This window comes from Lactuca serriola, chromosome 3, assembly GCF_051521515.1.
Source record: "Lactuca serriola cultivar US96UC23 chromosome 3, Lser_US96UC23_V15, whole genome shotgun sequence".
In the NCBI taxonomy this organism is placed as follows: Eukaryota; Viridiplantae; Streptophyta; class Magnoliopsida; order Asterales; family Asteraceae; genus Lactuca; species Lactuca serriola.
In genome coordinates, this window is record NC_136410.1 from 19,165,926 (window position 1) to 19,178,573 (window position 12,648).

The following is a 12,648-nucleotide window of genomic DNA, read 5'->3' on the forward strand; positions in this document are numbered from 1 at the left end:
TGGATACTCAAGGAAAATTACCATCGCAGACTGAAGAGGACCCAAGGCATACCGTTTCTGCCATCACCTTGAATGATGGGAAATTTTTTGATGACCCAACATTGCAGTTTGAAGATGGGGAAGAGGAGGAAGAAGTAGAAGTGGAAAAGGTTGTCGAGGAAGAAGTAGAAATTAAGAATGATGACAGCATGGAAGTTGTAGAGGAGGGGTTGGAGGTTGACAAAAAAGAGGCTGAGCCACCTACTCCCAATGAGAAACTCGTTTCACCGTTAGACCAACCAAAAGAGCCGAAAATGATAAATTTGTTGGACCCTTAAAAGGATATGTTCTCCAAGAAGGAAGACACCCAACCAGTTATCAAATCGACCCACTTATCAAATAAGAAAGATTTGACCACCTTACTGGACAAGTACAAGAAAGTGGTCAATTGGATGATTGATGTCATCAAGGGTCTAAGTCCGGTATGGTTCCCAAGCAAAAAGAAAGTCAGGTATAAGATAAGTTGCCAATTTGAGGAAGTAGTAAGAAGTTCATTGAGTTGGAAATTATGCTGTTGTTTTATCTCAAAAGAGTTTATTGTTTAATTTCAGGACTTGTATGATGCTGGCATTCTGAATGGTGCCAAAATGACTGTAAGTACCATTGTATGATAAAGAAGGAGCAAGAATGACCATCATATGTCCAAAGAAATACAATAGTTGTTGCGGTTCTTATTGTGAAGATTTGACTGACTCGAAGACACAAGGCACGAGATATGTGGGACACTTTACTGGCAAAGGTAAGTTTGCTTTGATTATGTCATGCCCTATTTTAGGTGTTGTGTGGATTTATACCGTTTGAATTCACTATTGTATACCTAACTAGATTAAGTCTTCGTCCAACTAGTGGATGTTATTTATTTTTATTTTTTTTTATAATTCCGTCACGACATAAAAATGAAAATGGGTTTATAAATTTTTGGCCTTCATGCAAGAAACAACAACATACTTTCAGCTTCTTCTTTCCTAATTCTTATTAATGTATGCTTCATGTTTTGCATAATTGCTATGTTGCATCGGTTTTTCAACATCTACTATATCAACTGTAATCACAAAATTATATAATAATATAATGAAGTCGCCAACTTTTCAACCATAACATCTAACCCATGCGAAACATGGATTTTCTACTAGTTTAACCTATATAATCGGAAATTATTGAACACTAGAAAATAATTTATCAACTTATTACATCTAATAACCAAATAAGTGAATTTAAATATACTTTTTTAGGGAAATCTCTAAAAAAGTCCTAAAATTTTACCCTAATTTACAAAAAAGTCCCAAACTAAATTTTGTTTACAAAAAACATGAATTACTGGTAAAATGACGATTTGACCCATTTTTCTTGGTTTACCGGTTTCATTACGTACGTGTTTCATTAAAATCTCATTATTTTACCATAATTTACGAATAAGTCCCAAACTAAAATTTAGTGATTTGGCCATTTTCTCTATGTAACATATATTTTACCGGTCTTATAGTTGATCCGGACGCCTAGTCATTAAATGAGATGATGAGATGGATATGTTGAGTTATATAATGCTATGTTTAGCATAAACTTGATATCCTGATCTTTTGTATATTTTTTTTGGAACATAACATGCAGCCAACGAAGACTACAATAATTACATAAACTAGCAACAAATGTGTTATTTTTTACGTTTATAAGAAATATCAAATTGTATATCTAATCTTATGTAATCTAATATATCCATCTCATCAGACATCAACTAATTTTCTGCATTTTTTTTTCCTGGGAACACACATTTTATTGGTTTATTTGTTGAGATAGATACATAGTCATAAATGAGCCTATGAGATGTATATCAAATTTGACAGTAAATGTAGCATTATATAACCATCATATCCATCTTATTAGCTAATTCAATAACTAGGTGTCTAAATCAATAATGAAACCGATAAAATAAATGTTACATTAAAAAAAAGGTCAAATTATCATTAAATTTTATTTTGGGATTTATTCGCAAATTATGGTAAAATAATGAGACTTTAGTGAAACAGGTAAGTAATAAAACCGGTAAAACAAAAAAATGGTCAAATCGTCAATTTAACCAGTAATTCATGATTTTTTGTAAATAAATTTTAGTTTGAGATTTTTTTGTAAATTAAGGTAAAATTTTATGATTTTTCTGAAGATTTCCCTACTTTTTTAAATTTTATTTTGATACCAATTAAACTAATAGAAAGTTTAGAAAAAAAAAAAAAACAGAATAAAATTCAACCGAAAACCTTTTCATTTTACCACAAACTTTATTTATAAAGAGATCTAATCTACAACGCAAAGATAACACGTAATGGTTATTATCTATAGTAAAAAGGTGGAGTATCTTAGTTAAACACTATAAGGTGTTTTATTACGAAAATAAGTGAAAAAGTCTAATATTAAGTTAAGACTATTTCAATATCCATCACAAAATTTTCTTGTTTATTTTGTAACAATCTCATCATCATTAATGCTTCGTATTCCTTTTATCAACAACTTTGATCAAACGATTAAATATGGTGATGAACTCTGATGATCGTGAGTGATATAATGATGTTACTTAATTTCACTTGGAAATCATATTTATATCATGAATAGTTTTGTTGAGTTGTAACGATTTTGATAATTAACTTAATGCATTATGCATTATAATTCCTTTTTATGCTAATATCATGCATGGTCATACGTTAGATTTGCTTATGTCAATTTATCATGGTCACCTGTCGACGATGAGGATAGATAACTCTGCCATGTCACCGACCATCTAAAAGTCAATTTATTCACAAAAATCACACGTTAGATAATATTCAATTACTTTTAGATTTCAATTACTCTTTTGAATTTTTCTCGTTCCACGGCTATTCCCCACAAATCAGTTCTTCAATTCAAAAAACACGACTTAGTTTAAACCTTAATACAATTGAATCTTGGGTGTTAGATTTTTTATTTCAAAAATATTTTTTATAAAGTCAATTATGATGGATGCATTACATTAGTATAAATTGGATGGTAAACCCATAACTTATCTTCATAACCTACAAAGTTGAAAATCTAATCCAAAAATATGGAAACAACAACCCAAAATACTGGAGCTAAATTTTCCCTTTTCCAAAATCTTGTACATAGTAATGATTTTAAACCGGATTTCGTTTGGGGTGCTGCTACTTCTGCATATCAGGCATGTTTCGACTTTATAATATATTTTTTATGTTTTAATTATAGGACGTTATTCCAACATCCACGATAACATTTTGTTCGAAACTGAAGATACCTATTTATGCGAAAACATGATGTGTCTTAACTTTCATAACTTATAAGTTAATATACTAGTTAGTTTTTCTACATATATACCTTGATTATAGGAATGATTTGATTATACGAATGACTCAATATTCTGATTTGTTTTTAGTCCAAATTTCTTGATTCATTATTAAAGGGTTTTTAGAAAATATATTAAAGGGTTTAAACTATATTTAGAAAATACATTGTCAAATATTACAAGGTTTAAACTATTTTTAGAAAATATATTGTTAGAAATGCCTTCAACTGACCAAAAACCCAAAAATAAATGCTATAAAAAGGTAATGAACTCTTAATTTTGTATTTGCACAAGTTTTACCCATGTTACCTTACATAACAAGTCATATTTTATTTTTACATATTTGGATAATGTTTTAAATTTTGTTACGAATACAGTCTAATTTTTTTATGTATAAATTCGATTCAAAATTAGTTTTGTTTTAAAATTTTATATTTTTTACAATATTTTTAAACCTTTTTATATAGTTTTTTTTCTACAATTTCCTTTTACAGTTTTTACTACATTTAGAATTTCTTTTGTTCAAAAAAAGTTATAAATACCCAAAAAAAAGTTCAAAAGAATTGTAAAAGAAGTTCTAATCGTTGTATTAAAATTTTTATATATAAAGCAAGTTTATAACTTTCTTTGTAAAAAGGTATAAAGAAAGTTATGAAAATATTTATAAAAACTTAAAAAAAACTACGAAATAGTTTATAAAAGGTTATATAAAAAAGGCAAGTTTCTAAAAAGTTTTAAAAATGTCTTAACAGATCTGAAAAAGGTTTTAAAAGTTATAAAAAAATTTGTAAAAAAAAAAATAATAATAATAATAATAATAATAATTTTAAGGTGATTCTTTTTTTCTTCAATAAATTAGGATCATATATATTCTAACAAAAAATGAAGTTTGGATCAAATTCTTAACAAAATCTAAAACTTTGGCTAAAAGTGCAATATTGTAATATGACATTTCTATACATTGGTATAACATGTACATGTGGAAATAAAAAACTTGAGCGCTCGTTACAGTTTTATAACATTTCTTGAGTTTGTTGATAACTTAAAAACATTTTCAATAGTATATTTTCCGAAAGCAGTTTTTGCCGAATATTAAAATATTGCATATTTTAAAAATAAATAAATAAATAAGTTTAATGTAAATGTGGTGGTAAGTTGTGACTAAAGACTTCTACTTACATTTTTACCGAAAAACATGTGCAATTTCAATCCACGTTTCGAGTATCACATTCTTGTTTGATAATTGATGATGATATAGATTGAAGGTGCCGCATCTAAAGGTGGTAGAGGTGAAAGCATTTGGGATGTCTTCTGCCACAACAACCCTGGTCGGTCTTTCTCATATTCATTTTTTTTTTTTGTTAATACGATCACAATACTCTTTTTCATCATTTAACTTCATGAAAATTTGCTTTAATTTATTTTAGATGCCATTGTTAATGGTGATAATGGAAACAACGGCACCAATGCTTATTTTAAATACAAGGTAATTAATCATGCTTAACCTTAGTGTACTCTTAAATCAATTTGCAACATTTCATTAATCCAAACCGTTTTCTGTTTTTTGATTTATAAACAGGAGGATGTGCAAATGATGAAAAAAATGGGTCTAAATGCCTATAGATTCTCAATTTCATGGACTAGAGTATTTCCAGGTGAATTACGAAAAAAAATTACTTAACTTATATATATACATTTATTTTGTTTAGTTAAAGCTTTGAATTTTTAGGTGGAAGACCAAGTAATGGCATCAACAAGGAAGGTATTGACTACTACAATAACCTAATCAATGAGCTCATACTTTGTGGAATTACGCCATATGTCACTCTCTTTCATTGGGACACTCCCGAAACCCTGGAAGAAGAATACATGGGCTTCCTAAGTGAAAAGATTATGTAAGTAAAACTGATCAAAAAGAAAATATACATACAGGGGCTAGCTATTAAATAATTTGAAAAACAAAATGCAACCTCATCCGGATATTATATTATTGTGCATATTTGATTATTAGATATGATTTTACGAGTTATGCGGGATTTTGCTTCTGGGAGTTTGGTGATCGAGTGAAGAATTGGATCACAATAAACGAACCGCATTCTTATGCTTCTTGTGGATACGCTGATGGTACATTTCCGCCTGGCAGGGGAAAAGACGGCGTTGGGGATCCTGGGACTGAGCCGTATATAGTAGCAAAAAACTTACTCCTTTCTCATGCTTCTGTTGTCAATCTATATCGACAAAAATTTCAAGTAATATATATATCATATTCATCTTGGTTATTGTTTTTGGTTGTATATATGTATTTGTTATGTGGGTTGCGTGTATTTTTCATTTTTCCCATTGAAGAATTGGATGATATATATGGTTGAATTTAATTCATTGACCTTACATCTCATTCGACTCCTTTATCAAATATTTTAACTCTTATAATAAAACCATGCATTGTGGTTACTTTCATGGAAAGATTAAAAAGAATGACCCACAAAATGAATATATATGAACTAGTTTTATGTTTAACCATGAGCATCACCATATCTATATTTCTTATCCATTTGGGACCGAAATCTTTTCAGAAAAAACAAGGTGGTAAGATTGGGATTACACTAAACGCAGTATTTTGCGAGCCACTTAATCCTGAGAAACAAGAAGACAAGGATGCAGCCCTCAGAGCCATAGACTTCATGTTAGGATGGTGAGTCCATGTGTATCATTAATTACGCATGTGGAACTTATTTTATACAGATTTGTTAATTATTCTATATATGATAACCAAGTATTAAATGTTGAATTAATTTTAGGTTCATGGAGCCATTATTTAGCGGAAAATACCCCGACAATATGATAAAATATGTTACCGGTGACCGTTTGCCAGAATTCACGGCAGAGGAAGCCAAGTCAATCAAGGGTTCTTATGATTTTCTTGGGTTGAATTATTATACCTCCTATTACGCCACCTCTGCAAAACCAAGTCAAGTTCCCTCCTATGTGACAGATAGCAATGTCCATCAACAAGCAGGTATATATATATATATATATATATATATATATATATATATATATATATATATATATATATATATATATATATATATATATATATATATATATATATATATTTTTAAATAAACATACCAACCTGAATGTAAAATAATTAATCCTTAATTTAATACGGAAAGTTTATGATGTAATAAATAAATATGTTTTTATTTTTTTTCTCAGAGGGTCTTGATGGGAAGCCTATCGGTCCACAGGTATAACTAATTTCAGTAACAAAGTGTGGAGTTGTGTCATATTTTGTTTCTTAATTAATACTATTAATTTGTGATTGATCAAATGTAGGGAGGCAGTGACTGGTTGTACTCCTATCCACTTGGATTTTACAAAATTCTGCAGCACATAAAACATACTTATGGAGATCCATTGATTTTCATAACAGAAAATGGTAATCAAATTTGTTTTTTTTTTCCTTTATGATAAATGGTTGTTTTAATTCATTGTAATTTATAGGAAATATTACATTTTCAATTGGATCATTTTATATAGGTTGGCCAGACAAAAATAGTGACGACATCGGAATTGGCGCAGCCTGTGTTGACACTCAACGTATTGATTATCATAATGCTCATCTTCAAAAACTCCGAGATGCGGTTAGGTAAACTTATATTGTATAATGTATTGTTTCTTTGTTGTTAAAAAAAATAATTGTATAATGTGTTATGTGTAGTATCTACCTTTTCTTTACTTCACCTCCATTCTAATCGGAGCATGTTACACTATTAATGTAGGGATGGCGTTAGGGTAGAGGGGTACTTTGTATGGTCGTTGATGGATAATTTTGAATGGATAGCAGGATATTCTATTCGTTTTGGTCTACTTTATGTAGATTACAATGATGGGAAATACACAAGGTACCCAAAGAACTCTGCAATATGGTATATGAATTTTCTTAAAAGTCCTGAGAAACTTGGTGAACAAAAGAAGATACCTAAGCGTGTTCCAAATAAGCCTATTGTTAAAACCCAAAGCACCGAGACGTCTACGAAAACAAGCAGAGTACTAGCCGAAGTGGTTCTGATTATGATATTAAGTATTCTTTGTATAGTCATGTTTATTTTTGATTATAAAATGAAAATAGGTTGTATTTATTAGACGTATCATTCATGTTTCATATTTATTCATTCATTTATTTATTTACTTTGTAAAGAATTTGTATTAGACTAGGATTCTTTGTATTAGACTAGGTTTATTGTACCCTTTGATAAACCACTTCTTATGTATTTATATTCAAGCCATGTAAAGGGAATAAACAAGCAGACAATTAAAGTATTTTATGGTATCAAAGAGATAAAAATCTTCAAACCCTTTCTTTTTCTATATTAAAATGATTTTCCCAAAACTCAATATTGTATCCCACCAACTATATAAAAACAATACAAGATTAATGGGCTAGCTACAAATGGGATGTTGCACACTGGTCCACACATGATATACAAATACATAACCATATAAATATACGGCTAACATCCCATTGCAATAGGAACAAGAGATCTAGATCGAACGTTCAGACCAGACCGGATATGAAATCAAGAAATAAAGATTAAGGAAACCACTTAGTGGGAATGTTAGTATATAGTATATACTAAGACGATGAAAAGACATGAAGAAGACAAATTTGTCCCATAGCAACCTTGTCACACACAAAATATATGTTGATCTTAATATGTTTTGTGTGTTGATATTGAACCGGGTTGGTGGACAAATACACGTCAATGACGTTATCACAACATACCAGAGTAGCGAAGAGCGGTAAATAATGAAGCCCACGCAAAAGATTGTGAAGGCAACCGGTATCAACAACAACATTCACAACACCCGAATAGCAACGATATCGCAACACCGAGATACTAGGGTTCGACATTGGACTGAGATATCGTACCTTGTCTTTTGGATGACCAAGAGAGAAAGTTTTGACCAAGAAAAACGCAGTAACCTGAAGTGGGTAGTCAGGCCAAACAATACCCAAGAACGGCCGGACCACGAGAGTGAGAGGCATGTAGTTGTAAACCATGATCCAAAGTACCACAAATACATTTGAGAATACGTTTGAGAGTCATGAAGTGAGGCTCTTGGGGATCATGCATGTATAAGCACATCTATTGAAAGACACAAGTGATGTTTGTTGGGTGGTCGGGTGAATGCCAAATATTGTAAAGCGTCAACAAGACTCATATAGAAAGTCGAAAGTCGGGTTAGTAACAAGAGAGCACGTGTCATCGAACTTAGCAAATCCATCAATGGGTTATCACCGAAAAATAATCATATTTCCACCACTATTCTTTATAAGTCTCATTTTCCACCTTTCTTGGAAATGCGGTCTACGCTCACTCTCGAAAACAACGGATGACTCAAGTGCAAAACCGGTTAATTCAACCCTCTCGGTCTGACATCGATTTCGGACATTGTCTCTTGCTTCAACTAGTATTTGGTCTTAACGAACCCTTATACCCTTTATGAGTTTGCCATTTTGATCCAACAGTCTAACCCCTTACCACCATTTTATGAAGCTAAATCCAACATAATTTTAGAAGACACCGACAAGGCTAAATTTGCCTCTAATAACCCGACCACCTTGATCACCACTGTTGTCATCACATCACTACACACTAATAGCCAATATAGTAACACCACCACCTACACTATTAGATCCTCTTCCCATAGTCAGATAAGCAAACTAGATGCGATATGGGTGGTTGTGTGCATAGACAAAACAACCCCAACCAAAACAACAATTATTGCCCACGGTCTTAGTCACCCTTTCCATCATGAGCATGACCCAACATCAGTAGACCGCCCCCGCCTTGCCCATTGTCAACAGGCTTATAGTCAGTTCCTCCCGTCACCAATAACTCACCATGTGTCCTTACACTCCTACCGATTGAATCCCTCAGTCTTTTTTTTTTCAATTTGAGCAAGTTAAACAAGCACATTATCATTGGCAATGGTAATAAAATTTCCGATTTATGGCCAGGGAAAATGACATAAAAGCCCTTAAGTTTTCACAAAAGTGTTGGTTTTACCCTTGAACGTGTTTTAAGTCCAGTAAAGTCCGAAGTTTTGTTTAATTTGGACGTGTTTTAGGTCCGGTTGGTTACCTGGAAACCGGCTACAAGGGTAAAAATGAACAAATTAAACAAAACTTCGGGCTTTACCGGACCTAAAACACGTCCAAGGGTAAAACCGACATTTTTGTGAAAACTTAAGGGCTTTTATGTCATTTTCCCTTATGGCTACCAGCAAGTTTTTTCCCCTCACTCGCACCCTTTGTTTCACTGAAAGATATTGTTTATTCCCTTAGTCTCGTTAAAAAAAATTAATTTATGTATATCATCTTTTAGTGACTGCAACATGGAGGAAGTAATTAAGAACGCCCACACCTATCATAGAGAATTCACAGCTAAGGGACGTCATAAGCAGCAACGGAAGAGATGGTGATGAAGTGGCGAAGTTGATGGCTTCAACGTATAAGAGCAAATATGTCAAATCATTGCTCTTTTATAAACAAAGAGCAAGGAACCGGTTTTTTTCTTTCTACAACACTAGTACCATTTTACAAAATTTATTTTCCGATAAATTACTAGATTCTCATTAGAAAGGATACGAATATACAATTACAAGATAAATGGGCCTGAAGCCCGACAGCTATACAAGAAGAGATGTGATACTACATGAGGCCCAGTACATAAAATATGTGTGGACTAATATCTATAACATGTTTGGATCATTTCGATCGTATGTCTATTTAATAGAAATGTTTGTTTGCTGAACATTTTTAGTTTCTCAAAACTATAAAGCATTTTCACAAATCGTCTTTTTCAAGTTTTTGGAAGCTATTCAACCTACTTAGTTGAAATTGTTTGTTAATGAACATGTACTTTCCCAATCAGGGTATCCACAAGGTCCACGTGATCATCAAGAAAAATTGGGCGATTCCAATGCCTAACACCTTTGTAAGGAGTTGTTTAAATAAAGTATTAAAGCTGACATGGATGCCACATGAATGCCATGTAACCGATTTTGCTCAAGTTACTTATCTTTTTTCAACCTTGGGATGAGTGATGACATGTAGTTTTAAAAAAAAAAAAAAAAAAAAGGCACTAACCAGTAAAACACCTACTCTTAGAAACCATATTGATAAAACTTAAACAATCATGTAAGTAAGGTCTAAATAGTTCACAGTAACTAAGTACAAAAAATAGTGACATTACCCCTTGTGGCCTTGTTTATATATTAAAAGATGGCATTTTTAGACTTTCTTGGAAATAATCATTCCATATTGTGAAAAAGACATTACAAATTAAAGTTCTGATAGAAGTAGATAAAAGTTAAGAAAAATCAACATAAGAAAACAAACGAATGAAAATAATATCAAAAAATTATTTTCACAGTGGTAGATCTAAAGTTCCCGATAAGAAAAAAATAACATAACTTTGTTCATGTCTCGAATTGTAAATGCTATAATGATTGAAGTTTGAGAGCAATCAACACTATTTTCAACAAATGTGGAAACTAAAACACTCTTTCACAACAACTTATATCTATTGGTGAGATCAATAAAATGTTACCTAAATGATTGATTCATCAAACAATCATCTGATCTAATGTTTTTTCCCTTCATCTCCCTCTTCGTCCAAATGATCAGCTTTTTGAGCAGGCTTTTTAGGAATTCCCCAACCACTAATCATATTTCTTGATTCATCATTTGAAGAAGGCAACTTTTGTTCATCTTTTCTTCTCCCCTGATCAACCAAAAACTTTTCACCCCATCAACAATATTTGAAAATTAAATTAATCAGTCAGTACCTGTTTAGAGATTCTCACATCTTTCTCTAGAGATTTGTTCCCTGAAGCTCCATTAAATAATTGGAATCCCTGAAGATCTCCATTCTTGATGCTTGCTTCTAACTGCCAATCGTATAATTATCAGCTCTATAAAGTATAAACATGTCAGAGATGTAGTTATGGTGATTGGAGACTATGAGCTTGAAGAGCTTTTACCTGGATGTGAAGAATGCAAAGAAGAATGCTTGCGATAGGTAACCAGCTTTCATCAGGTGACAGTGATAAGTTTGTCCTACAATCACAACCAATCTATAACATATGAAGCAATTCAATTCAAAATCAACAAAATCAAAGAGTAAATGACAAGTTTAAGAACCTTAAGTATGGAGCCAAGTAAATGATGGCATATACAGCATAACGTTTATCGCCGGTATCCATCCAAGCAAAAACCCAACTCTACAAACAATAAGACACAACACAACAATCAATCATCAAAAACAAACACAAAAAAAAATATCATGTACAGAGTATGAACTCTTCTTAATCAAGCAGCGGAATCAAGAGAAAGGTCGTAATGCTCACCATCCAGTTGAAGTAAGGGATGAAGCTTATAATCCCCATGACAGCGAACCTTGCATCAGCTGAATCGATCACCGAGTCACCATCTTCCTCGTCGTTGGGACTTACAGGGAGAGGAAATACTAACGAGTTGAGCACACACGCGCCGATAGCAAAGACGAACGGCGCATCGTGAATTAACTCCGCCCTGCATCTTCCATTTCTGATTCTCCGCTTCTATAGAAAATAAAAAACCCAAACGGATACACACGGACAGAACTAGGGTTTCAGAACTCAAATCAAGCACCAACAACAACAAAATAAAATGAGAGAGAGAGAGAGAGAGAGAGAGAGAGATGACCTGGTTGATGTTTATGTAAGGGTGATGATGAAGTGTGTACAAAGGTTTGAGTTTTGGGAGGGTAGAAGAGCTGCAGGCGGAGGAGAAAGGAACGAGAGAAAGAGAGTTCATCGGCGGTGGAGCAGAAAGCGGCGGCAACTCAGGAGATGGGAGTGGCGCCGGGTGTGGAGCCCCGGTTGTTGAAGACCGAAGATCCGTCGAGTTTCGTACAATTGGGGAAGTGTGCCGTGTTTGAGGAGGCTTGGCTTCTAGCACCGGTCAGGTAACAATTCTCACGTGTTCATATATTCCATCTAGTATTAGGGGTGGTTTAATAAAAAAAAAATGTCTGATAAACTAATAATTTTTGGAGTTTTAATTAAAAAAAAAGTAATTTTTTGGAAAAGTTAAAAAATTCTGACTTTTTATAACTTTTTGGAAAAGTTCTTTTGAGCCTTTAAAAGCTAAGCCAAACACCCCCTTAATATTGGTTATCGGTGGTATTTAAAGGGTATTTTGCTTAGTTTTTTACGATCCAAAGTCATTT

General features: G+C 32.5%; 2 protein-coding genes across 3 annotated transcripts; one reads left to right on the forward strand and one right to left on the reverse strand.

Moving 5' to 3' along the window:
* Positions 1-3,093: 3,093 nt before the first annotated feature.
* On the forward strand, positions 3,094-7,690 carry LOC145091604 (beta-glucosidase 24-like). Its single transcript, XM_079029357.1, has 12 exons — positions 3,094-3,223; positions 4,623-4,692; positions 4,792-4,850; positions 4,944-5,019; positions 5,094-5,259; positions 5,376-5,613; positions 5,938-6,056; positions 6,163-6,380; positions 6,584-6,615; positions 6,704-6,806; positions 6,908-7,016; positions 7,150-7,690. The coding sequence occupies exons 1-12, from the start codon at positions 3,110-3,112 to the stop codon at positions 7,511-7,513; spliced, it is 1,668 nt and encodes a 555-aa protein (XP_078885483.1). The 5' UTR covers positions 3,094-3,109; the 3' UTR covers positions 7,514-7,690.
* A 3,072-nt stretch (positions 7,691-10,762) lies between these two features.
* On the reverse strand, positions 10,763-12,417 carry LOC145091605 (uncharacterized). 2 transcript variants are annotated; one of them, XM_079029359.1, is made up of 6 exons: positions 12,123-12,417; positions 11,786-11,998; positions 11,580-11,659; positions 11,420-11,495; positions 11,243-11,326; positions 10,763-11,160 (listed from the first exon to the last, which is right to left on the reverse strand). In XM_079029359.1, the coding sequence occupies exons 1-6, from the start codon at positions 12,231-12,233 to the stop codon at positions 11,020-11,022; spliced, it is 705 nt and encodes a 234-aa protein (XP_078885485.1). In that variant the 5' UTR covers positions 12,234-12,417; the 3' UTR covers positions 10,763-11,019. The 2 variants fall into 2 exon arrangements, with proteins under 2 accessions (XP_078885485.1, XP_078885484.1); XM_079029358.1 differs by having other exon boundaries at positions 11,225-11,326; positions 12,123-12,415.
* Between the last annotated feature and the right edge of the window lie 231 nt (positions 12,418-12,648).

What these genes read in the sequence shown, in the direction of transcription:
- LOC145091604 (XM_079029357.1), top strand. Translation starts at nt 3,110, where the DNA reads ATGGAAACAACAACCCAAAATACTGGAGCTAAATTTTCCCTTTTCCAA. An exon ending in ATGGACTAGAGTATTTCCAG is followed by an intron (nt 5,020 to 5,093) that starts GTGAATTACGAA and finishes TTGAATTTTTAG; the next exon opens with GTGGAAGACCAAGTAATGGC. An exon ending in AAACTCCGAGATGCGGTTAG is followed by an intron (nt 7,017 to 7,149) that starts GTAAACTTATAT and finishes CTATTAATGTAG; the next exon opens with GGATGGCGTTAGGGTAGAGG.
- LOC145091605 (XM_079029358.1), bottom strand. Translation starts at nt 12,233, where the DNA reads ATGAACTCTCTTTCTCTCGTTCCTTTCTCCTCCGCCTGCAGCTCTTCT. An exon ending in TTTGCATTCTTCACATCCAG is followed by an intron (nt 11,327 to 11,419) that starts GTAAAAGCTCTT and finishes TACGATTGGCAG; the next exon opens with TTAGAAGCAAGCATCAAGAA. An exon ending in ATGTGAGAATCTCTAAACAG is followed by an intron (nt 11,161 to 11,224) that starts GTACTGACTGAT and finishes TTGGTTGATCAG; the next exon opens with GGGAGAAGAAAAGATGAACA.